The sequence below is a fragment of the Podarcis cretensis genome (assembly GCF_951804945.1).
Source record: "Podarcis cretensis genome assembly, chromosome: 16".
NCBI classification, from domain to species: domain Eukaryota; kingdom Metazoa; phylum Chordata; class Lepidosauria; order Squamata; family Lacertidae; genus Podarcis; species Podarcis cretensis.
In genome coordinates, this window is record NC_137186.1 from 39,809,397 (window position 1) to 39,836,614 (window position 27,218).

A 27,218-nucleotide genomic window follows, 5' to 3' on the forward strand; every position below is an offset into this window, starting at 1 on the left:
TGAGCAGCTTATCTACACAGCTTATCCTACTATCTGAAGGTACATGCTGTCTAATATTTGTGGTCTAATTTCTATGAAATTTGGGCCAAGACTAACTGTAATTCTTAAAAGAACCACATCTTACCACCACAATAAACATTGCTACAATTGAAATTAGCCTTCACGAAACATTTAAATGAATATTGTGTTCCACAATGTTGCTCTTTTGTATATGCTCATGAGCTGGGCCTTTTTCAACCAGAACTCAGGGGAGCTCATTTCTCTCCCCTCTCAGGGGGGCTCCATTGCTATTCCAAGGGAACGAGGGAGGTGTTTGTGGTGAGTTCCAGCACCTCTTTTTCTAGAAAGCAGCACTGCTCATTAATTCCTTTTTCCCTTTTAGCTCCATCCATTTTTGAAGAAGAAACTCATTAAAAACACAGAGAGAAAGACACTAAGATACATCTTTTAGAGACCATGAACTATACCTCTTAAATGCTAAAGATAAGCACTCTATTTGTACAAATATTACTTATATTTAATTATATTTGGCATCTTCATTAATTGCCTTTTCCCTCTTCAATCTTAGGTCCACCACTTTCTGGAAAGAGTTTCATTTAATAATAGTGTTGGGGAGGAAGTTTCCTTTGACCAAAATGGGGAATTAGTAGCTGGATTTGATATAATAAATTGGGTCACATTCCCAAATCAGTCATTTCTGAGAGTCAAAGTTGGAACAATGGACCCACAAGCTCCCCCAGAAAAGTGGTTAACCATTCATGATGATGGTATCATGTGGCCCAACTGGTTCAACCAGGTAAGAATCTGTTCAGGTTTTCTCTAGTTTTTTGCTCAGTGTCTCAAAACTGTCTCATTGCAACACATTGAATCATCAATTATCAGAATTATCAGACTTGATCTGTGAAGGAAATATCAGGCTGCAGCACTGATAAAAGGAAAGCTATCTTATTTCTAGCTCTATCTAACACATGAAATACCTGAAATCGCAAGGGGTTTGCTGAATGTCAAATGTTGCTGTATGTCAGCCATATTTCTAAGCCAGTAGAATGGTCCAAGAAGGTAAGACAAGAGATCATCTCCCTTCACAAAAAAGATACAAGTATGCAAAAAGAAATCAAATGCACTGAATGTTGCCAGAGAAACCATTGGAAGCATAGTTTGCAAGTTCCAAGTTAAAGGAACAGTGGTTAGACTACCTCGACTGGGCAGAATTTCAATAATTTCTATTGCAACTGTCAGTCAAAAACACTTGAGAAATTTCATGAGATTGTGACCCAATAAGCTTTCACCTGAACATTTTCTAATTTGATAAGATTTTTGTTGTTTAGTCGTTTAGTCATGTCCGACTCTTCGTGACCCCATGGACCAGAGCACACCAGGCATTCCTGTCTTTCATGGCCTCCCGCAGTTTGGTCAAACTCATGCTGGTAGCTTTGAGAACAATGTCCCACCATCTCATCCTCTATCGTCCCCTTCTCCTTGTGCCCTCCATGTTTCCCAACATCAGGGAGTCTTCTCTTCTCATGAGGTGGCCAAAGTCTTGGAGCCTGAGCTTCAGGATCTGTCCTTCCAGTGAGCACTCAGGGCTGATTTCCTTCAGAATGGAGAGGTTTGCTCTTCTTGCAGTCCATGGGACTCTCAAGAGTCTCCTCCAGCACCAGAATTCAAAAGCATCAATTCTTTGGCGATCACTCTTCTTTATGGTCCAACTCTCACTTCCATACATCACTACTGGGAAAACCATAGTTTTAAGTATACGGACCTTTGTTGGCAAAGTTATGTCTCTACTTTTTAAGATGCTGTCTAGGTTTGTCATTGCTTTTCTCCCAAGAAGCAGGCGTCTTTTAATTTCATGGCTGCTGTCACCATCTGCAGTGATCATGGAGCCCAAGAAAGTAAAATCTCTCACTGCCTCCATTTCTTCCCTTTCTATTTGCCAGGAGGTGATGGGACCAGTGGCCATGATCTTCATTTTTTTGATGTTGAGCTTCAGACCATATTTTGCACTCTCCTCTTTCACCCTCAATAAAAGGTTCTTTAATTCCTCCTCACTTTCTGCCATCAAGGTTGTGTCATCTGCATATCTGAGGTTGTTGTTATTTCTTCCGGCAATCTTAATTCCGGCTAGGGATTCATCCAGCCCAGCCTTTCGCATGATGAATTCTGCATATAAGTTAAATAAGCAGGGAGACAATATACAGCCTTGCTGTACTCCTTTCCCAATTTTGAACCAATCAGTTGTTACATATCCAGTTCTAACTGTAGCTTCTTGTCCCACATAGAGATTTCTCAGGAGACAGATGAGGTGATCAGGCACTCCCATTTCTTTAAGAACTTGCCATAGTTTGCTGTGGTCGACACAGTCAAAGGCTTTTGCATAGTCAATGAAGCAGAAGTAGAAGTCTTTCTGGAACTCTCTAGCTTTCTCCATAATCCAGTGCATGTTTGCAATTTGGTCTCTGGTTCCTCTGCCTCTTCTAAATCCAGCTTGCACTTCTGGGAGTTCTCGGTCCACATACTGCTTAAGCCTGCCTTGTAGAATTTTTTTTTTTTATGATATTTATTAAGTTTCACAAAATATAACAAACTTCGAAACAACAAACAACAAACATCAGAAATACAAACAATGTCAAAAAACATAAAAAACAAAAACATACAAAAGATTCAACATAATAATAAAAGAAACATTAAAGGAAAACTCTGGTTCATTCTAATAGTCTTCAAAACCTTATTTTCCTTGCTTCCTCCCGCCTTCCCTTCTTGTATTCCACTTTAAAAGTTTTTTCAGCAAGCTCATTCAAATTCGTTTTATCCTTTATGTTTCCCTTTATAGTCTTCCTTATCCTAATCACTGGAACCCCATCATTTCATTTACACTGCCCTTAGCACTCATAGATTTTACAATGATTTTGTAGATAAACTTTGAACTTCTTCCAGTCTTCTTCCACCAACTCTTCTCCTTGATCTCGAATTCTGCCGGTCATTTCTGCCAATTCCATATAGTCTATTACTTGTATCTGCCATTCTTCCAAGGTGGGTAGATCTTGTGTCTTCCAGTGTTTTGCGATAAGTATTCTTGCTGCTGCAGTAGCATACATAAAAAAAGTTCTGTCCTTCTTTAACACCAATTGGCCGACCATGCCCAGGAGAAAGGCCTCTGGTTTCTTTAGGAAAGTGTATTTAAATACCTTTTTCATTTCATTATAAATCATCTCCCAGAAAGCCTTGATCCTTGGGCACGTCCACCAAAGGTGAAAGAATGTACCTTCAACCTCTTTACATTTCCAACATTTATTATCGGGCAAATGATAGATTTTTGCAAGCTTGACTGGGGTCATGTACCACCTATACATCATTTTCATAATATTCTCTCTTAAGGCATTACATGCCGTAAATTTCAAACCGGTGGTCCACAACCGTTCCCAGTCAGCGAACATAATATTATGACCAATATCTTGTGCCCATTTTATCATAACAGATTTGACCGTTTCATCCTCAGTATTCCATTTCAGCAGCAAGTTATACATTCTCGACAATACCTTAACCCTGGGTTCTAGTAATTCTGTTTCCAGCTTCGATTTTTCCACCTGGAAGCCATTTTTCCTGTCCAAATTATAGGCCTCTCTTATTTGAAAGTAATGTAACCAGTCACGCACCTTATCTTTAAGTTTCTCATAACTCTGCAATTTCCATTTATCTCCCTCCTGCACCAAAATTTCACAATATTTTGGCCATTTAGATTCCATGTTAAGTTTTTTTAAGGCCTTAGCCTCCATTGGAGAGAGCCACCTTGGGGTTTTATTCTCCAAAAGATCTTTATATCTGACCCAAACATTAAACAGCGCTTTCCTGACAATATGGTTTTTGAACGACCTTTGTACTTTATCTTTGCCATACCACAAATATGCATGCCATCCAAAAGCGTTATCATACCCTTCCAGATCAAGAATGTCTGTGTTCTCAAGAAGTAGCCAATCCTTCAGCCAGCAAAAAGCTGCCGCCTCATAATATAGTTTAAAGTCCGGCAGGGCAAACCCCCCTCTCTCCTTCACATCAGTAAGAATTTTATATTTAATTCTGGGCTTTTTGCTCTGCCAGACAAATCTAGAAATTTCTTTTTGCCACTTCTTGAAACAATCCATCTTGTCAATTATCTGTAGCGATTGGAACAGAAACAATAGTCTTGGCAATACATTCATTTTAATAACTGCTATTCTACCCAGTAAGGATAATTTAAAATTTGTCCATATTTCAAGATCTTTTTTCACTTCAGACCAACATTTTTCATAGTTATCCTTAAATAAATTAACATTCTTTGAAGTCATGTTCACCCCTAGGTATTTTGTTTTTTTCACCACTGTTAAACCTGTTTCTCTCTGAAACCTATCCTTCTCCATTTGTGTTAAGTTCTTCTCTAAAACCATAGTTTTTGATTTGTTGAGTTTAAACCCTGCCACTTGACCAAACTCTTGTATTAATTCCAAAGCTCTTCTAGTACTAGGGATTGGCTCCTGTAATGTCAGAACTAGGTCATCTGCATAGGCTTTTAATTTATAATGTTTCACTCCGACCTGTATACCCTGAATCTGTTGGTCCCTTCTAATCATGTTCAGCAATATCTCCAGGACTGAAATAAAAAGTAGAGGGGAAATTGGGCAGCCTTGTCGTGTCCCTTTCTCTATCTTGACTTCTTCTGTAACCGCATTATTCACAATTAACTTTGCCTTTTGTTCAGAATAAATCGCCCCTATACCGTTTCCAAACCTTTCTCCCACCCCCATCCCTTGCAAATTTTTCTTCATAAAACTCCAAGAGATATTATCAAAGGCTTTCTCAGCATCAATAAATATCAATACTGCTTTCGTATTGATATTAACTTGTAATTTTTCCAAAATATCAATTAAATTCCTTGTATTATTTGACATATGTCTACCTGGAAGAAAGCCTGCTTGGTCTTTATGTATAATTCCTGCCAAAACTTTTTTCAGTCTTTTAGCTAAAATATCTGCAAAAATTTTATAATCCACATTAAGTAGGGAAATGGGGCGGTAGTTCTTAAGCTGTGTCTTTTCCGCTTCATTTTTACGTATAAGAGTGATGTAAGCATCTTTCCACGACTCCGGCGCTCTTTTCCCCTCCATAATTTCATTGCAAACCTCCATTAGTGGTTGAATTAAATAGTCTTTCATCACTTTATAATATTTGGAGGAAAGCCCGTCTGGGCCTGGAGACTTGCCGAGTTGCAAATTCTTTATGGCACCTTCAACCTCCTGTTCAGAATTTTTTTCATTCAATATTAGTTTGTTCTCTTACGAAATATTTTGTAATCCATTTGTTTCTAAAAATTCGTCAATCTTGGTCTCATTCTGTGGCCCTTGTGCATACAGTTGTTTAAAATATCTCTGGAAACAATCTTTAATCTCCTGTGGGTTTTGTACATTCCTTCCATTTACTTCAAGATTAGTCACAGTGTTTAATTTTTGTCTTTTCTTCAGCTGCCATGCTAGCAGCTTTCCACACTTATTAGCTGATTCAAAAGTTCTTTGTCTCATTTGTTTAATCTTCCATTCTATGTCCTGATTAACCAGTTTCAAGTATTGTGCCTGATATAGTTTAATTTCTCGCAGGATCTCCTGTGACTTTGGTTTCGTTCTTAGCCTCTTCTCTCCATCTCCAATTTTCTCCAAAATCTTTCCTTTTCTTTCTTCTTGAAGTCTCCTCTTTAAAGTGTTTTGTTGAATCAGACATCTGTCACCCCATTGATCGCCAGGGTTGATTCGGCTGATCTGGCTGGCTAGGCGGGTGTCCCCTTCCTCCCTCACCGCTCCATGTGCGTCCCTCCCGAAGCTGCGCGCTCGGTGGAAGAGGACGACCATCCCAGATAGAAGGAGTGTACCGTTCTTCGGTCAAGGGTATACGATAGCTGCGCTCCCCTGCTAGAACCTCCAAACAAGCTGCCTTGTAGAATTTTAAGCATAACCTTGCTAGCGTGTGAAATGAGTGCAATTGTGCGGTAGTTGGAGCATTCTTTGGCACTGCCCTTCTTTGGGATTGGGGTGTAGACTGATCTTCTCCAATCCTCTGGCCACTGCTGAGTTTCCCAAACTTGCTGACATATTGAGTGTAGCACCTTAACAGCATCATCTTTTAAAATTTTAAATAGTTCAGCTGGAATACCATCACTTCCACTGGCCTTATTATTTGCACTGCTTTCGAAGGCCCATTTGACTTCACACTCCAGGATTTCTGGCTCAAGGTCAGCAACCACACTACCTGGGGTGTACGAGCCATCCATATCTTTCTGGTATAATTCCTCTGTGTAATCTTGCCACCTCTTCTTGATGTCTTCTGCTTCTGTTAGGTCCTTACCACTTTTGTCCTTTATTTGATAAGATATTGGCACGCTGATCTCTGAAGAAGTTCAAATACTTACCAATATTCCAATTACAGATAGGTAGCCGTGTTGGTCTGCCATAGTCAGAACAAAATAAAAAAATTCCTTCCAGTAGCACCTTAAAGACCAACTAAGTTAGTTCTTGGTATGAGCTTTCGTGTGCATGCACACTTCTTCAGATACACTGAAACAGAAGTCACCAGACCCTTCTATATAGTGAGAAGGTGGGGAGAGGTATTACTCAGAAGGGTGGTGGGATTGGGTGATTGGCAGATAGCTGTGATGAGCCTTTTGACGACTCTTAACGACTGCAATAGGTCTTACAGGAAAAAGCAAGGGGTGAGAAGGTGAAAAATGGCTTTGTCATGTATAATGAGATAAGAATCCAATGTCTTTGTTCCGACCAGGTCTCTCCATGGTTTTAAGTTTGGTAATAAGTTGCAATTCAGCAGCTTCTCTTTCCAGTCTATTTCTGAAATTCCTTTGTAATAGAACAGCTACTTTGATATCTTGTATAGAATGTCCTGGGAGATTGAAGTGTTCTCCTACTGGTTTCTCTGTCTTGTGATTCCTGATGTCAGATTTATGTCCGTTTATTCTTTGGCGTAAGGTTTGGCCTGTTTGTCCAATATAGAGAGCTGAAGGACACTGTTAGCATTTGATGGCATACACAATGTTAGACGATGAGCAATTAAATAGTCCCGAGATGGTATGTGTGATGTTGTTGGGGCCAGTAATGGTGTTGTCCGGGTGTATGTGGCAGCAACGTTGGCATCTGGGTTTATTGCAGGCTCTGGTGCCAGTGTCCATGTTAAGTCTGGTTGTAGTATTATTGTGGGTTAGGAGTTGTTTAAGATTGGGTGGCTGTCTGTAGGCAATGAAAGGTCTTCCTCCCAGAGCTTGAGAAAGAGAACCGTCATTGTCCAGGAGAGGTTGTAGATCTCTGATGATGCGTTGTACTGTTTTAACTTGGGAGCTGTATGTGATGACTAGAGGTGTTCTGTTATTTTCTTTTTTGGGTCTGTCTTGCAGCAAGTTCTCTCTGGGTATCAGTCTGGCTCTGTTGATCTGTTGTCTAACTTCATCTGCTGGGTATTTTAGTTCTAAAAAGGTTTGCTGTAGATCTCTTAGGTGAGAGTCTCTGTCTGTAGAATTGGAACAGATGCGGCTGTAACGTAGTGCCTGGCTATATACAATGGACTGTTTGGTATGTTTGGGATGGTAGCTAGAGGCATGTAGATATGTTTGTCGGTCAGTTGGTTTACGGTATAAGGTGGTGTCTATGCGCCCATCCTGTATTTTTATAGTAGTGTCCAAAAAATGTATTTCTTGCATAGATTGATTCATTGTTAGGTTGATTGTGGGGTGAAAATCATTGAATTTCTGGTGGAAGGTGTCCAGGGTCTGTTGACCATGTGTCCAGATAATAAAAATATCGTCAATGTATCGCAGGTACAAGAGAGGTTTGAGTGGGTAGGAGTTTAGGAAACATTGTTCTAAATCCGCCATGAAGATGTTGGCATACTGTGGGGCCATGCGGGTGCCCATTGCTGTGCCGCTGATCTGAAGGAACAGATCATCACCGAATTTGAAGTTGTTGTGGGTAAGGACAAATTGGCAGAGTTTGGTAGCAAAGTCCACTGTGGTTTTATCTGAAATGGTGTTCCTTATAGCTTGTAAACCATCGTTGTGTGGGATGTTGGTATACAGAGATTCCACATCCATAGTAGCTAGTATCATCTGGACACATGGTCAACAGACCCTGGTTGAACCAGTTGGGCCACATGATACCATCATCATGAATGGTTAACCTCTTTTCTGGGGGAGCAATTAGAGCAAGATTTAAGATCATCTTCAGATAAAACAAAAAACCTATAGCAATCTGCTTAACTGTCATTTTTACTATTTGAAGATAAGTCCCAAATGATTTATTCTTTCATTTATGAACAGGCACAACCCACTTCTCTGTGTAATGAGAATTGTCATGTAGGTTATAGAAAGAACAAGAAGGAAGGAAAGCCATTCTGCTGCTATGATTGCCTTCCGTGTCCAGAAGGGACGATCTCAAACAAGGAGGGTAAGGAATGCATCACACGCTTTAATTTTACCTGTGCATCAGAAGCTCCTTTCTCTAGTGGGAAAAAAGTATAGAAGTAGCCAATATATATTCTGGCATCTCTTAGATGCATTGTGACAATTTGGGGACAGAATAACTTTTAAAAAAATAAGATTTGTTTATTTCTTTTTCTTTTTCAGACATGGATGACTGTTTAGAATGCCCTGGAGATCAATATGCAAACAGTGAACAGAATGGCTGCCTCCCCAAAGTCAAAACATTCTTGTCTTTTGGAGAACCGTTGGGGATCAGTTTGGCCACGTTTGCCCTCTTCTTTTCCTTCATCACAGCTTTGGTGCTTCAAATATTCACAAAGCACAGAGATACTCCCATAGTTAAAGCCAACAACCGCAACCTCACTTATATTCTCCTCCTTTTCCTCCTGCTCTCCTTCCTTTGTGCTCTGCTCTTCATTGGCCAGCCTGAGGAAGTCACCTGCCTCCTTCGACAAACTGCTTTTGGCTTGATCTTCTCAGTGGCAATTTCTTGCATCTTGGCCAAAACTGCCATTGTGGTTCTAGCTTTCATGGCCACCAAACCAGGGTCCCGAATGAGGAAATGGGTAGGGAAGCCATTGGGCACCCCAATTGTTCTTTCCTGCTCCCTTATGCAAGTGACAATTTGTACTGTGTGGCTGGCAACCTCTCCCCCATTCCCAGATGTTGACATGCACTCAATGACTGAAGAAATAATTCTAGAATGTAATGAAGGTTCCACTGTCATGTTTTATTGTGTCCTGGGATTCATGGGTTTACTGGCCATTGTGAGCTTCACGGTGGCTTTCCTAGCTAGAAAGTTGCCAGACAGTTTCAATGAAGCCAAATTCATCACCTTCAGCATGTTGGTCTTTTGCAGTGTGTGGCTCTCCTTTGTTCCAACCTACTTGAGCACCAAGGGCAAATACATGGGGGCTGTGGAGATCTTCTCCATCTTGGCCTCCAGTTGTGGGTTACTGGGCTGCATCTTTATCCCTAAATGCTATGTTATTTTACTGAGGCCTGAGCTGAACAGCAGGGAGCAGCTAATAAGAAGACAGTTTTAAATAATCCAGAAGTCTTAATCATGCTCGTAATTTTTGGTGTCTGTTATTGCTATTTTATGTACATGTATGTCATTAGAAATTAAGGATGTTCATGCCCCTTGAAATTAAAGAATCAACAAATAAACAAATAATTGAAGAATTAAAAAGTAAATGATAAAAATGATCTGGAGCAGCTCCAAGAATTTTTTTGGGAATCATGCACGCAATTCTGGGTGTCTGTAATTGCTATTTTAATTACGTATATGTAATTAGAAATCTGGGATACTCATGTCCCACTGCTTTGCAAGCATGAACTATCAGCTCATCACCAGCACTTGTAAAGCACTTTGCACAGGTGCTCCTGACATCTTATTGAGCCTACAAACCCCCATCAGCCCAGCCACTCTTTATCTGTCCCACAGCTGACATCACGAGAAGCCAAAGAGTGCCAGAAATTGCCACAAGTAGCTGTTCTTTAAAGTGACAGAAGAGACTAATAGGAGATTTGAGAGCTGTTTTTCCTCTTAAATTGGGAATACATAAAGAAGCATCTTCCTCTCCCGGATCAAATTAAAACCAAAAAACACTTCAGAAGGACTACCTACTTGTATTATTTCATTTATATTGCACCATAAGACATGTTTCCTGGACACTTCACAAGAAAGTACAACAGCTAAATTGAAATACAGTGGTACCTCGGGTTAAGTACTTAATTCGTTCTGGAGGTCCATTCTTAACCTGAAACTGTTCTTAACCTGAAGCACCACTTTAGCTAATGGGGGCTCCTGCTGCTGCCGTGCCACCGGAGCACGATTTCTGTTCTCATCCTGAAGCAAAGTTCTTAACCTGAAGCACTATTTCTGGATTAGCGGAGTCTGTAACCTGAAGCGTATGTAACCTGAAGTGTATGTAACCCGAGGTGCCACTGTACAAAATAATAATAAACAATTGCAGACCCAGATGCATTGGGCTCCCTATGATCAATGTATTGACAAGATAACAAATTGCCAGAACAACTTTATGAGGTTACAAATTTGTCTCAGCTTTATTGATTATAGTTGTAGGTTGGCCTGCGTGCACCTCTCTCAGATTTGTGGGTGGAAGCTTCTGCCAGGATAAAGCCAATGCTATTTCTGTTGAAAGCCACTCCCGACTTCAAGGGGGGGGGGGGGTTGCGGGGCTCACGCCCCCAACCACGATCTCGCAGGGCTGGCCTCAGCTCCGCGGGATTCAGGTATTGTCCCCATCCCATCAATATTCATCGCCCAGCGCTAGTGGGCGGGCTTACCAGGTGCTCTTAAGTCCAGGGCAGCTACAGGCTCGCCCCTTTCTTCCTTACAGCTGCTGCAGTTTCCCACCCACCCGCCCTTTAGGTTGGCATTCGGACTTTGCTATGGGCTTCGGCTGGTCGCCGTAAGGGGCCTGGTAGGAGTTTTTCCATTTGGCTAATTGGCTGTATTTTGAAGCCACTTGGTTTTTTCACCTACCTCATAGCAAAACGTCACAACTCTCAGTTTTGGCGGTTAGGCATTGGCAGGGGTATTGTTATGCAAATGAAGTTGGGGGGGAGGCACGCCATCACCTCCCCCAAATCCTGAAGGGTAGTTCGTTAAAGGACTCCGGGGGGCGTCGCCTCGTCCGAAACCTACGGAGGCTAGGGCCTAAAGCGCACCCCCAAGCGGTAACCCCTTGGGGAGCGTCTAGGGATGTGCATCTCGGGGGCTCCCCCTGGTGATCTAAACCCTTCCCAGTTAGACCAGATAGTCTGTTAGGGCCAATGCCTAAAGCCAATACCACTCTTACCTGTAGTCAATAAAGTTGTGGCCATTTTCGCCCATTAACCTAAATTCTGGTGTCCAGTGTTTTTATTTACTCCGCCTGTGGGAGGGGGCAAGAATTGCCACGCAACAAGTCATTCTCATCATCTCTCGCTCAACTTATGGGATAAAGGCATTCCAGCACATGTCCCTCTGCTTCATAAAATAACATTATCTTACTGCTATTCATAAGTATAGAGACTGACAGATCAAATGATTTCTGGATTTTTCTGCAACCATTCATCAAATTGAATCATGGTGTTATAGATCCATCACCGTTTACAAAGTGTGCACTGATAGTCGCAGGCACTTGGTGCAGTGGAGAGTAGTAGGGTTATTGGGGCACTGCCCAGAAAACTTCAATATTTCCTCCCCCAATCTAATTGCAGGACCTCAGGTTCTGTCTATTACAGACTCTGGCTCCACCTCCGGTTGGTCTCCATGTCTTTTCCTTGCCTAATGTCAGGCTCCAGGGACTCTGCTTACTCCCACTGCTCCTGGGAAGATTCAGGAACCTGAGCAGGGGGAGGAAGGCTGAATGCAACCCTCCTCAGCACAATCCCTGACCCCTAAAAGTCCCCATAAGCATTAGCTGCCACTAACTTGCTGCTTCAAGGACAAGACAAAAAGTTTCAAAACATGCCAAGACATAAGGAATTCAGACTCAACATATTCCTCCTAAATCCCTATGTGAGAACATTGCTCCAAAAAGAATAATATAGTCAAAATTCAATATATTGGGGAAAACTGATATTCTGACTTAACCTATTTGCAAGCTGCATGCTGACTTAAATGTTTCTCTGTGTTAAACAAACTGTGCATTGTTGATGATTAATGGTTTAGTGTAATTTTGCAAGTGGTTTCATGTCTTATTTTGCATGGTTGCTGTATATACAGTACATAGTTAAACTATGGAAGTCACTCTGACAGGGGGCAGGGATGGCCACCAGAATAGATGGCTTTTAAAGAGCCCTAGACGAATTCACAGAGGAGAGGGCTATTGATGTCTCCTAGCCAGGATGGCTCAGCTCTGATGCCACAGTTGGAGGCAGCCATGTTCCTGAATACGAGTTGCTGGAAACCAAAGGAGGGGAAAGGGTTCTTGTGCTTGAATCCTGCTTGCACCTTTCCCTTTGGGCATCTGGGTGGCCACTGTGAGAACAGGAGGCTGGACCAGAAGGGCTATGGGCCTGATCCACTAGGCTCTTCCTGTGTTCTTATGTATTACAGTGTTTAGATTTAGTTATTCTGCAGACCACTTTCAGCACAGATTTACTTGTGGAAAATGCTATATACAAATAGCCAAGGAGGCTATTTCTAAGAATGAAAAGGATGAAAGAGCTGAGAAATAAAAGGAATGACTTTGTCTGGTTTTCTTCCAATAAATGCCAGCAAACAATGCAAAAATTATAAGCATCAACACAAGGTGATTCCTATTTGCTCCTCAGAATTAAGTGGTCTTTGCTGTTCAAGTCGGGCCTCAGAAGAATTATGTACAATTTGGGGGAAAAGATACAACCCAGCAAACCTGCGCTGGAGGCCAAGATGCAAAAGACCTCCACAGCCACCATCTGCTTTCCTTTGGTGCTCAGATAAGAGGGAACAAAGGACAGCCAAACGCTGCAGAACACCAACATGCTGAAGGTGATGAACTTGGCTTCGTTGAAACTGTCTGGCAACCTCTTGGCCAGGAAAGCCATAGTGAAGCTGACCATGGCCAGGAATCCCAGATAACCCAGGACAGAATAAAACATCGCGACAGAACCTTCGTTGCATTCCACAATGATTTCCTCCAGCAGAGAGTTCATGTCCACATCTGGGAATGGAGGAGCCGTACAGAGCCAAGCAGCACAAATGCTGGTTTGAACGGAGCAGCAAGCAAGAAGCACAGAGTTTGCGAGAGATTTCCCCACCCATTTCCTCATCCTGGATCCTGGTTTGGTGGCCATGAAAGCCAGAACCACCGTGATGGTTTTGGCCAAGACACAAGACACAGCAATGGAGAAGATGATGCCAAAAGCAGCTTGTCGTAAAGAGCAGCTCACTGGGTGAGGCTGGCCAATGAACAGCAAGGAGCAGAGGAAGCAGAGCAAGAGGGAAGTGAGCAGAGTGTAGGTGAGGTCCCGGTTGTTGGCTTTGACAATGGGAGTGTCCCCATTCCTAGAGAAGACGCCAAGTATCAGAGCTGTGACCAGAGAAAAGACCAGAGCTAAGGAAGCTAAAACGAACCCTAAAGGTTCTGCGTAGGAAAGAAAATGTTGGTGTTTGAGGATGCATTGATCTCTGTCCTTGTTTGGAAATTGGTCATCTTGGCATTGGAAACAATAATCCATATCTGAAACAATGAGTGATATATGAGTTCCGACAAATAAGGCATTAATTAGTTGGTGAACGTATCAGAGATAAGTGGATATTAACAATAGTTTGTACAATTTTCAACCACTATGCATAATCCGCAATAGGTTCTACATTTTGATGGGCCTAAGGTGCATGGATTGTTCATCTACTCTGTCCTTCATCTGGAATTAGTGATCAGAAATATTGACTTCGGTTGTACCCGTAGTGGTAAAATGTGCAAAATAGTAAGAGCAGACTCACTGGAAAGCACCCAGAGAGATCTTCATGGTGATGGAGAATTCTTGAGAACAGGCACGTTCAGCTCAGAGGCTGGGCTGAGGACTGTTCTGGATAAGGAGACCATTTTCAGCTCACACACTTAAAACTATCCAATCCTAATGATGTAGCATGTAGGAAGCAGACACATTACACTAGACACATTCCACACCCATTTCTACAGATCTCACTTATAAAAGATCTGGATCTAGTTTCCCCAGCTATCTGTTCTTTCTTCCAGATATCAGTGCAGCTGCTGCTCTCTTTAGGAGTAAAAAGTAAAGGGACCCCTGACCATTAGGTCAAGTCGTGGATGACTCTGGGTTGTGGCACTCATCTCGCTTTACTAGCTGAAGGAGCCGGCGTACAGCTTCCGAGTCATGTGGCCAGCATGACTAAGCCGCTTCTGGCGAACCAGAGCAGCAGATGGAAATTCTGTTTACCTTCCCGCCAGAGCGGTACTATTTATCTACTTGCACTTTGATGTGCTTTCGAACTGCTAGGTTGGCAGGAGCAGGGACCGAGCAACAGGAGCTCACCCTGTCACTGGGATTCGAACCACCGACCTTCTGATCAGCAAGCCCAAGAGGCTCAGTGGTTTAACCCACAGCGCCACCCGATTCTGCACTCTTTAGGAGTACTGAACTAATAGAAGGAAAGAGTTGAAATATATATTAGGAAGCATTTTACAAATTAGCAGATTATGTCTCTTACCCATTTGATTTGAAATCATCCCTTGTGGACACGAAGCACAATCATAGCAACAAAATGGCAACCCCTCCTTCTTTTTTCTGCTGTAGCCTGGCTGGCAGTGATCATTACACAAGGCAATGGGCAGCACCTAGCCATAAAAAGAGGAGAAAATGTAGCTCTCTTGTGCCTTGTAAACAACACAGTTTTAACCAAATAGAAGAGATCAGCTGCCTGATTAACATTATTCCAGAAAGGCGTGTTGTATGCCTAAATAAACTGTAATGTAAATATTGGGAATGAATAAGAAAGGATATTGAATTTTTCATCTGCATAAAGATGGAGGATGGAGAGAGGACAGAGAAGACAACAGACTTAGAAATACAGGAAGTTAATGAAGAAGGTAAAATAGGAAGAACATACATTAACCTCAGAGAAGCACCACAAGACAATCTTCTTTCAAAACAAATGGGCAACTTATCCTCTCCTTGTCTTCTGAGCTGTAAATCTCACTTGGTTCAGCGCGATTTACTCCTACATTCATGTGCATAGCATTAAAATGTTATACTGAATTCCTATATATCAGGGATGTGGAACATTTGGTCCACCAGATGGTATTGGTCTCCCCTCAGTCTGAAATCCAGCCTGGCCAATGACCACGGAGGAGGAGAGTTGGAAGCCAACAATATTTCATTTGCAATATAGTGGAATATATTACCATTCTATACTTTCAAACCAGAACTCTAAAGAAGATCTACTACTTACCTCATGTATGATGGGAGAATATCTTGTTGGACATGGGTTATACTTAAACAATTTGCTTATTATGAAAAAGAATGTCTACATTAACCTTATAATTTGTATTCTTAATAACAATACCTCATTTTTAAAAAACCAATGGTCCCACCTGATTAAAAGATCTGTGCCATGTGATGGCTCCCTCATCCACACTGAAGTTTACATATTGTGAATCTTGTGGAACTATCTTTCCTACTTTCACTCGGGAGAAGGTTTGGTTTGGAAAAGTAACCCAGTTAATAATATCAAATCCACCTGCTAACTCCCCATTCTCATCAAAGGACACTATGTCACCAGCACTGTTGTTGAAGGAGATACTCCTCAAGAACGAGTGCAGCTAGACAGAAGAAAACAAAGGCAAAGTTTTAAAAGGAGAGCTTTTATGGATTATAGAAAGGAGAAAGTATCAATCCACACATTTCACACAATGGAAAGTAGTCAAAAACTGTGCAGTCTACAACATTTGGAGAACATAAGTATTTCTAACAGCTACAGGTGGCCGGCCACTTGCGTGAGGGTTCAGCTCTGGGGTCCGTGTGCAATGGCTAAATGGTGCCATGTCAGGAAGCCCTGGAACTGCCCCTCCTGCAAGGTGGGTGTGCAGGGAGAAGGGGGCAAAGAAATGGGGGGCAGCTCATGGTGGGCTTTCCCTGATCTCCATTTCTTTGTTTACTTTTCCCCACCAACGTAAAGTGACCGTAACTTGCAGTTCCAATACAATCAATGAATATCACTGGGAGAGAGTTAAAAAACTGTCCAGGTAATTACATTTGAAAATAGCCCTATATGGTCCTCTTTAGTGCAGAAACAAATGCAGGTTCTAGGAAATAGTTGTTGTTGGTATGCAGAATGAGTGGGCAGTCATGGGTAGAAACAAACCTTAATATTTTCAAATGTTTTCTTAATTATAATACCCTTTCTCTTGCTCAACCTAGCACATTTATTAAGTGGATAATGAAACAGGTCTAGTTTCAGAACCATTTTTATATGGAATGGAGCATGGTGCTCAGCATCTATACAGGGGTGTTTTTCCCCCCAGTACTCATATTGCAATTTAACTGGGGTGCTGAGAGACAAAAATCAGTGGTTTGTGCCCTGTCAAATGGTGAGATAATGCCCGGGGAAGGTTCTGGGGAGGCTCTTCCTAGATACCATCTTTCTGAAATTAACACCCTATGGGGCCCAATTTAACATGCCTCCTTCTTCACCACTCCTGTTATATCAAAATCAGAAACACATACGACAGCAGGTCATTCTGCAACTCTACCCACGACACTGTCAAGTTCCACAAAAAGGTGACATTTCTGGGGGAGAAACTGCAACAGGAGATGCTTCCACATGCAACTCTTGCAACTATTCCTGCAACTGGAAGGGAAGAACAGGCCCTATCTTGATTGTGGCTCCTTCAGCTTGAAGGATAAGGAAAACAGTTACGGTAAGTATTGAAAAGAATGTGCTGCTCCTAGAATGGTATACAATGGGTGAACAGGTTAAATCAGTGATGATTAAATGGGCATGATATACAAATGATTTAGGGCATGATATACAAATGGCGGCGCTGTGGGTTAAATCCTCAGCGCCTAGGACTTGCCGATCGAAAGGTCGGCGGTTCGAATCCCTGCGGCGGGGTGCGCTCCCGCTGCTCGGTCCCAGCGCCTGCCAACCTAGCAGTTCGAAAGCACCTCCGGGTGCAAGTAGATAAATAGGGACCGCTTACCAGCGGGAAGGTAAACGGCGTTTCCGTGTGCAGCTCTGGCTCTGGCTCTGGCTCTGGCCAGAGCAGCGATGTCACGCTGGCCACGTGACCCGGAAGTGTCTCCGGACAGCGCTGGCCCCTGGCCTCTTAAGTGAGATGGGCGCACAACCCCAGAGTCTGTCAAGACTGGCCCGTACGGGCAGGGGTACCTTTCCCTTTACCTTTATACAAATGGCAGATTGGGCAGAGGCTTTGGAAAGAGATCTGAAATCCACAGCTTGTTGTACAGTGAAAGAAAACTATATGAAAATGATGTACTGGTGCTGTTTGACTCCTAGTACGGTAAGTTAGGGTTAGGGTTAGTTCAAATACCTGCTGGAAATGTAAATAAGAAGTGGGTACCATTTACCAAATGTGGTGGCCTTGTAAGAAAACAAAATCATTTTGGGAAATGGTATATAATAAATTGAGGGAAAAATGGGGGGGGGACTTTTGTTAAAAAACCCAGAAGCTTTTTTATTAGGAATTATATGTACTGAGATCCCAAAAGAGCAGAAAAGACTATTTATGTATGCAACAACAGCTGCAAGGATGTTATTAGCCCATAAATGTAAAGATACAACAATAACGACCAAGGAAGAATGGCAAGCCAAAATGCTAGATTATGCCAAAATGTCAAAATTAACTGCGAGACTTAGGAACCAAAAAAAGAGGACTTTTAAAAAGAATGGGGAAAATATGCCTAAGAGATTATTGTAAGCAAATCCAAACATTAGCTGGACTGTACAAATCACTTGTAAAGTAAAGAGGTTCATTGTTAATTTAGATAAATGGAAATCGGGCAGAATGTATTGATATGTAGTTTTTCCAAAAAAAATTAATAAAATAAAATAGAAGGACCCCTGAAAGGGAGGGAGGGAGTAATGAGTTTCAGAGAATCTCATGAAATGAGTATATAAACGTTGTTGATATAAACTTGTGTCTGTAAAAAACAATAAAATATTTCAAAAAGAAAAGAAAAAAGAAAGAAAAAAATGTGGGAATTCTTAATGCTGGAAGAGGGTGTGTGTGTGTGCGTGTGTGTGTGTTCATTCTATGGACTGTGTATCATCGCTCATTAGATTAGCCCCCAGGAAAGGTTTACTCTGAATAGGAAATCTTACCTGCCAAGGTTGCAGTTTTGGAGGATCGAGCCCACCTCTGCCTGCCATCATTCTGCGTTTTAACCTGGATGAGTGCATCTGATGTAAAGTATGTGCAATAGCATAAACCGCATTATAGATACTGTAACTTTGGCCAGTCATGGTCATTTCAAAAATATGCCCAGGAAGGCTCTCCAGACTCTCATGGCCAGTGCAGGTCTTTGTGTTTTCCTTGTGCCCATTGGAAGCAGAAAATAAACAGTTGAATGCCTGTTGCCAAAAAGCCTGGAGGAACCCATCTCCATTTGGAGAGTTGGGGTTCAGGGTCTGAAGGAAGTCTTTAAATCCCTGGACTTCCTCTGTGTGAATTGCAAAAGACAAGGCACCATCAAAGGCTTGTATATCATAATACCTTTGCATTGTTTCTGAAGAGAAAGCCCATTGGGCTGTCAAAATCCACACGGTGCCTGTAGACTTCTCTGCAACATCTTCAGCTACTGAATAGAAATATTGCATCCATTTCACAACTGCAATGGTCTGAGGTTCTGCACACAGAACCAATATGTTAACTTCTGAGGCCATCAGGAAAGAGGACTTGGCCTGAAAGAGTTCCAAGAAACTGAAATTATCTAGACCCTGAGATATGGCTGGTAGTTTTTCATTGAACGCTGAACAGACTCCATGCTGGGAAAGCATTGGCACTAAGGTTTGCATAAAGGTCTCTCCATTTTCATCATCGGATGCCACAATTCCTACCCAAGTCCACTGGAAATGTAGAAGTAGCATGACAATCCCTGCATATTGATATTTCTCATTGGGCACCGTTCGGTAGAATGTCTGGGGCTGCAACTCTGGGCTTCTCACTGGAGCTAATACACAGTAAGCAATCTGGAGGAAGAAATCAATCCCACAAGAATTAGAGAGTTAGAGCAAACGGTTCTGGTTCATCCCAAGTATCTGCTTGATGAAAAAATCCATGAGAATTTCTCGACTCCATTTATGGATGCATGTTGATTTCAGAAGAACATTACGCATATCTCCAGCAGTTGGTGGTGGGGAGGAGGAGGAGCAGGGTTTCTCTGATCTCTTGCAACTGGCCTTGTGCAGCTTCCTGGGAGCAGGAGGATGAAGACTCCTGCTGCTGCATTTGCCCAGTTCCAACCTCCCTGCTGCTTCCCAGTGACACATGGGAGACGAAGTCAAGTAAACACCAAAGCCCCTCCACTCCCACCACTACTGCATGGACACTGAAATATAACTAAAAAAACCAAGGAAAGCGACAGACTTTTGTATCATTTATATATTTTTTCTTTCTCATTTCCTTTTTCAGAAAGATGAACGAAAGCAAAAAGAAGTATTAAAGACCAGGGAGATAACTATTGTACCTGAGGCAGAAGAGCTTCACAGCCCCCACACTTACTATACCTGTGGAATCTTGTAGACGCCTAAGACAGTAGCCATGTAGAGAGAGATGTCAAAGTCAAGTCCCCCAATAATTGCTATCGTGTTTTTCTTCTTCTCACATTTGAAGTTGGGGACAATCCTTTCTGTGGTGGACAGAAGTTTCAGGGTGTTCTGATAAGTCATCCTTGCATTTGTGTAGCTATCATAGACATGGAACCCAAAGGTCATATTCGGTACGATATTAGGGTTCTCTTTTATTTCTTTTACAGCAAACACCAGGGAGAGAGTATTCTGGTAGTACTTCAATACTTCACTAAAAAAGAGTTATACTGTATGTCAGAGGTATTTTCCTCCTCTTGCTCTTAAGCATGTTGGTAACTTCCTGAATCACATGCACTTACAAAAGTTGCCTCATCTTTCTCTTAACTCCTTATTTCCTTTCAGCAACCAACGGACACTCACTGGATGAGAAATTCCCAAGTCAGAAATTCTGATTGGTGCCTCTCAGTAAGTGTTTGGTGTAGGTGGGGAGTAGAGACCAGAGCACATCAGGTGGAACAGGATTTTTAATGGCTGTACAAAAAAAAATACTGTAGCCCATGTTAGTCACACTCAGAGAAGGGCCAATAGGATTAATAGATCAGACTAATTTAGATGTAATAATTTCATTGGGTCTCCTCTGCATTTTCCTTACTTCATTTTGCAAAAACAAGTTTGCAACTGCTTTTTTATTTCCCTATATGGTTTGCATTGTATAACAGAGAATATAATCCAAAATCTATGCTGTTCATGTGTCACAGCATCCGTGACTGTCAGATTAAATGATAGGACTTGGGGTTAAGATGGCATCCGAGGCAGCAGCTTCTCGCGGATCTCTGACCCTATAGCTCGGCTTTAAATGTTCTAAATGCTTTTTCACAGTCCTTTAGTTTTAATTGTAGACCCCCTCTAGTTTTACTTTATTGGCCTATTTTATTGTTTTATTGCCGGTTGCCGTGCCAGTTGTCTGCTATTACCGAAGACATCTTACCAGCTGCAACACGTCACCAGCTGTAATCTAAAAGCAGAGAGAGTTTAGGACGAGTTACTGCTTCACAGAGAAGGAACACCAGATGATATCACCAACTCCAGAGCCCAGCGTTGTCAGAGAGGAATTATAGAACGGCTGCAATCTACTCTAATTACTGTGAGCTGCTCCACCCCTTAGACTCCCCTCTCCTCCTTTCTTTGAGTTCTGGTAAAGCACAAGAAACGAAACTGTTGCTGCTTTTGAGGTGGAGGGGGTGGCGAGGAAACTATCCCAGCCCACTTTGTGCTAATCCAACTCTTGAGACCGGCCACTCTACCTGCCTGCCTCCCCCTGGCTCAGAGGAAATTATCTGTTAACGAGCCTGCTCACTACACCTAGCTCCATTTGCCTGTCAGTGATTGTAAAAATGAGGATCAAGCTTTGCTGCAATGGAAAACCGGATGTTAATGGTGTGAAAGGAAACACAGAGGGAGGTTGAGGGTGAAGTTGGGAGAAAGCGGTGAGAGCCATGGGATCAGGTGATGAGAAAGCAAAACAGTCAGAAGATAGAAACATCAAGAAGTGGAATCAAACAATGAAGAAGCCAAGATCACAATATAAAGAGAAGAAAATATATGCTTAACATTCCTACTGGAAAAACATCACAGGGAAATGTGTTCTGAACATGCCGTGGTATGCTTTGTGTAATTGTAGCATACAGGAGCTCACTAAGCGCACACTATGAAGGATATGGTTTTTTCCTTACAAAAATTCATCTATAAGCTTTGTGTTTGGGTGCTCATGGAAATCCATTTCTTCAAATACAAAGCCAAAATAATTAGCAATTCCTCCAATGATTAGGTCCCCTCTCTGATAATTCTGGTATGGAAGCTGGAAAGGCTCCATCATGGTGCATCTAGCAGAGTGTTCCTTGCTCTCAGTTGGAGGCAACTGTAGCCACAGGAAGAGAAGAATCTGCAGCAGAAATGTTCCAACCATCTGGGGGCCAACAGGGATGCTGAAAGTCAGATTTCTATCTCATCCTCCATAAACTGCATTGCAAGAATTTCCACTTAATGGTTCTGGGTTATTTTGATGAATGGAAAAAGCCAAAGATCTGATCCATGAAAACCTGCATGTTCAGAATTTCTCACTGGGGCTCTGAATGACACAGGATTTGTTTTATATACACTTTCACACTCTGACATTGATTGTGTTCATGGCTTGAAAAAGTGTACAGGGGATTTGGGAAGATGAATGATAAATCCCAGCCATTTGAGATAATTACTGGTTATTGAGCTCTGTGACTTATAGTAAGATCAAACTAATAATGCACATTTGTTATTGAGTAGTGCTCTTGTAATTTTCAGTGCCACAGGCAAACAAGCAAACAGTCCAGCTGCAAATTGGTCACCTGAAGGGAGCTTCCTAGTTTTCCCAACACTCTTCCTCAGTCACACCTGCACTATTTCCCCCAACTGTACATGTGTCCCCAATGGAAACATGATTTTCAGGATTTTGGACCACAGGGATGTTTCCTTGTCCACACATTAAGGGGAGGGAGGAAAGAGTTAAAATAATACAGGCTCCAGTTGCAGGTGCAGTACAGAGTCTTACATTTCCTTACAGAAATGGTTAGTGTATGCAGACATCTGTTTTTCTAAACACTTCAGAAATCCCATATTGCATGGGCTAACAGCTGAGACTGACTAGCTATTCTATATAAAAATATAGATAAATGCATACGGAAGTAAAAATAAATCCTTTTTTCATCTTAGAGTTGGAGAGCAATGTGAGGGACCCAGTAGATGACAATGAAGGCTTAAATGCAGTGGTACAACTTGAAACATACAATACAGTGGTGCCTTGGGTTAAGTACTTAATTCGTTCTGGAGGTCCATTCTTAACCTGAAACTGTTCTTAACCTGAACCACCACTTTAGCTAATGGGGCCTCCTGCTGCCGCCGCGCCGCCGGAGCACAATTTCTGTTCTCGTCCTGAAGCAAAGTTCTTAACCTGAAGCACTATTTCTGGGTTAGCAGAGTCTGTAACCTGAAGCGTATGTAACCTGAAGCATATGTAACCAGAGGTACCACTGTACATGTGGTTGTGGCATGTGGGAAGGGAAAGGACAGTAAGATCATGCAACTGACAGAGTGACTGAAGGTTAAGTTCCAATATATAAGATCCTTCCTGAGTTTTCAGTGTTACCCGACAGTGGGAGAATGTTCTCCCTGGGAAGGGGCTGGGTTTTGCCCCTTTGGGGTGTGTCTTTGGGGGCTGTCACAATGAACTCCTGGACTTCAGAATTCACCACTGGTCAAGAGAATAAGAAAGAGTCTGTATGGTGCTTGGGTGAGATATAAGAATTTTTTGGAAAGAAAAACATTTTTATGGCTATCCCCCACCAAAGCAAATGCCCTAAAGAAAATTAATATGGAAAGGAAATGGGGCACTTATAGAGATATATTGACTTTTGCTGGTGCTGGTTTTAAACTTAAAAAATTAGAAGACATCAAGGACTGAGTACAAGACTGCGAGTAGGCCCAGTGAGACGCGACAGGACCTGCTGCTACCGCAGAAAGATCCAATGGGGCCTGCCGCTGGTAGTCCTGCCAAGGCCCAGCCCCTCAAGATGGTGGGGGGCTCAGTCCCATCCCAATATATTTGGGGTAGGGGCTGAGGTGTCCTAAGACTCATAGTGTTGGCCCCTATGCTTCTGTGATATTAAGGGTTGTGTGTGCTATATATAAATCAGAAGGTGAAGTTTTTCATGAACATTGTCACCTGCAATACTTGAAGGTCAAGATACAGCTAAAAGAAGAGAACATAGAGCACAGAAGAAAAAGAAGATGGTAATCCTACTAGGTGATGGTGTGTAAATCTGTGCCTCATGCCAAAGAGCTATTGTCAGGGAACTGCCATCGGAGCCAGAGGCAGAGGGAAGGCTCCAGAGGGATGCTGGAGAGGGTCCCAGTAGGGAGAGAGGCAGCCCATCCGCTGGGGAAGGAAATCAGCGTAGCACCAGTGGAGAAGGGGGGCAGATGGGGGAATCTGAGAGTAGGCTCCAGGACTCCTCGCCGGAGACCAGCGGGGAGAGCACGGGTCCTCCGCTGCCCACACCTTCCCTGCGCAGAAGACTTCCGCGCAGGGAGAGTAGGAGGAGACTGGGCGTCAAAGAACTTCTTTGCTGGAAGAAGTTCAAGAAACGCCCACTGACGGATTCTGCCAGCGATTGAGACAGCCACAGGTGGGTGGCTGTCCGGACAGAAAGGGTTCACCCAGGTAACCCAGCCAGGTGTGGTGACAACTTACGCACGAGCAACCCCCTAGAATCATTACCGCTATCTTACAAGGAACACAGATGTTCAGCAATGATGACCTAGATAAATTGCAGTTGTGTACTCAAGATCACATAGCACAGAGTGTTAACTTCTTAAAACCACCTTGCAGTCCTGGTGTCAAAAGGGTGTGATTGTGCAACTAGGTTGATCTAGGAGGAGGTGGTCCTTCAAAAATCCCTGTCCTATGCTGCTTAGAACATTAAATATCATTACCCAGGCAGGCCCATTATGTGGCCCATGAAAGCAGCAAAATAACCAGACTGTACAATAGTGATGGGATAAAATCAGGACAAATCTTTGTTGGCAGCAGCAGGCAGAGCAAGGGTTGGCATGGCATTGGGTCCCAGGATCAGTTCATCATTCCACAAGCCCCATGTTGATGGAATGGATCCGCTGGGTTTGGATCACTCCAAACAGGAGTCAGCAGTGTTGAACCTTGCCGTGGTGCAGGCCAAGCAAGCAAGGTCTCCCTTGAGGACCAGGGTGCAGGTTCCAACCAGGCAGATACCAAAACCACGCTTGGGTTTGCCATGGTCAATCCGCCCCTCAGGACCCTTAGGGGGGACCCCCTATACTATGTTGATGCTGACCAGTGCCATTTCCACCCTCATGCAAACAATGTTCTTCCGCCTATCAACGGAAAGGCATAATTTCACTGAGGGAAAGGGGGGGGGGAGCCAATCACTTTTGGAGAAAATAAAATCCTTTCTGGCCCTGTCAACCAATGACCCAAAATTGCCCAGTGAAGGCTCTAACCTGAGGGCGGGCAGGCGGGAAGCTCTGAAAGCTCCAGGGGAAACAGCCTTATATAGGCCTCCCCTCCCCTCTGCAGCAAGGGCTTATGGGACAGCTTTTTCCCCAGTAGCCCATCACACAGAGATGATACTAGGCAAAACCTTGCCCAGTATTTTGCTGCACTCTATGGGCCACAACGCTTTTGGGCACGGAGCGGGGCTTATGGATACTTTGGATTGTGCGTGCAAATGTCCTGGCAGCCACTAAAATAGCTTGAGTGGCAGAGCCACATTCTTCAGATCATTGGCACTGGGCAGCAGCCTGGCCACAACATCCCAGCCTAGAAGAAGTTTCCCAATACTTTTCAGAGACAGACCCACGTTCATGGATGAGTCCAAACCTAGTGTTCAAATTATAAGCATTTCATTGTGATGGGATTCACATAGGATATTTGCCTTGTTAAGTGAGAGACAGTTTGTGTGTGTTGATCAGCTCTGCCTGAGTGTTTCTGGGCCCAGCTAGATATTTGCTTGTTGATATGATTAAACTAAAGTGTGGCAGGCAGCAGATGAGAGAAAAGAGCAGCTTTCTCTCTTTCTTCCTGATTGTCAGCTGCTTGCTGAAGTTTGCTTCATAATTAGAATCCTGGCTGACAAGTTTAATTGGGCTTTCTGCTGCGAAAATTACAGCCTATTGCAGAGCCTTGTCTTGGTTTGCTGCCCTTTTGGGACTTGGCACAAGGTGGAAAGCACAGCTTCCAGGTAAACACAGGTCACAGTTAATACCACGTAAACGTCAAAGCGCTGTTTACAATGCAGCACAGAAAACTGTATAGCAAATGCTATTTTAAGGTTAGTTGTAATACTGAATAATCAGGAATAATGATGATCTGTGAAAATTGCACCTGTATGTAGCATATGCGATGGCTGTAAGGGCTCTCCGTCAATTATCTCTAATTGCAGGGTCTTGACACAGTGTTTGCTGTTGGGAGAAGCCCCTGGAGAGATCGCTCCAAATGACAAGAACAGCATTCAGTTGTACAGGTTTACACTGGTGCACATACCAAGACAGAACTGAACTTTAGAGGGCTGATTTAATGCAGATCAGAGAGTTTTATGAAAGTTCACTATTTCTTGCAATCCAGCTAGGCCACTCCTATTTATGTGCCCAAGTCCAAAGTCATGCGCCATGAAATGTTTAATTCTGTCCCTTTAATATGTCAGGTCAAGAGTGAGGAAAACACAGCCCCAGGGTCTGAACAGGACTCTCTCTGGTCTCAGGCCACAGACCCCATGGGCCCTGATTCACAGGCTGTATCCGTTGCTAGTTGTACTCAAAGTAAACCCAGTCAAATTGTGTTGAGTGCACTAATATCAGTGGGGCTAAGCAGACTTTCTAGCCTTAGATACCTGGCTGGAATATATACCTGAGTTCTGAGTTCTGCCTCTTCCTTGTCTGAATGGACAATAGAGAGGGGTCCTTGTAGGAACTGGCCTACTCTACAAAGGTAAAAGTCACATCCACGGTTCCACTCACTTATCCCTCTGGCTTGTCTACCATTGGAGGGTTGTGTGATGAGCCCTGCAGAAAGGACACTCTGGGACACTCCGAACCACCACCATGCCACTGACCCCCCACTCCGGCCCACCATCACCCCTCCGCTGCCTTTACTTTTGCCCATGGCATGACAATTTTCCACCTTCCCATTTCGACTCTCTGGCATAATCTAGCAATTCTAAAATATAGATGTGCTTTTATTCTCGCAAGATTGAATGTCATGCCTTTGGCTGGACTTGAGGGACGGTTCCAACAGATTCCACACGAAAAACGCTTATGTCCCTGTGGAGATGGCAGTACTGAATCAGTGGCTTGCACTCTGTATAAAGACTTGAGGAATGAGGTTATCACCCCTCTTTTATTGCCCATTCTGGGTCGCCCAGCCATTACCACAGTATCCTTTCTCTTGGCAGATCAAGATGAGCTGGTGACAACAAAGGTTGCAAGGTTTTTAGCTGGGGCAATTAGAATAAGATCCACTATTTGACTATTGATTCAAAACCCTAAAATGTATTTTATATAATTGACTTTTTATTTCTATTCTTTGCATATCGTATTGTTGTTTTATTGCTATGGCCGATGGCTGACACAAATAAAGATAGATAGATAGATAGATAGATAGATAGATAGATAGATAGATAGATTCATTCATTCATTTATTCAACTTTGCTGGCTGGGCTTTCTCCCCACCTCCTCCTGGAATATTCCTCCTGAAATAAGAAGCCAGGGCGGCTTCTGTCAATCAGTGATGTCTTGTTCAAATCAGGACAATTGGTGTGTGTGTGACAGGATTCAGCTTGGATGGGCAGACTTAGTTGGAGCAGGCGAAGCGCATTGTAGGAAGTTAGTTTGGAGGTGATGGGGGAGCTCTCCTTCCCACCC

General features: G+C 42.9%; 2 protein-coding genes and 1 long non-coding RNA gene across 3 annotated transcripts in view; 2 read left to right on the forward strand and 1 right to left on the reverse strand.

Annotated features, from left to right (window-relative positions):
• LOC307205071 overlaps positions 1-27,218 on the forward strand; it is a 280,556-nt gene that overhangs the window by 96,585 nt on the left and 156,753 nt on the right. The window lies entirely within an intron of this gene.
• Positions 8,240-9,552, forward strand: LOC307205209 (vomeronasal type-2 receptor 26-like; the record flags this gene model as incomplete). The annotated part of the gene is made up of 1 exon (XM_079957408.1): positions 8,240-9,552. The coding sequence occupies exon 1, from the start codon at positions 8,653-8,655 to the stop codon at positions 9,550-9,552; it is 900 nt and encodes a 299-aa protein (XP_079813534.1). The 5' UTR covers positions 8,240-8,652.
• On the reverse strand, positions 12,782-21,609 carry LOC307205210 (vomeronasal type-2 receptor 26-like; the record flags this gene model as incomplete). The annotated part of the gene is made up of 6 exons (XM_079957409.1): positions 12,782-13,683; positions 14,676-14,802; positions 15,646-15,786; positions 18,309-19,175; positions 19,713-20,004; positions 21,467-21,609. The coding sequence occupies 6 exons, from the start codon at positions 21,607-21,609 to the stop codon at positions 12,782-12,784; spliced, it is 2,472 nt and encodes an 823-aa protein (XP_079813535.1).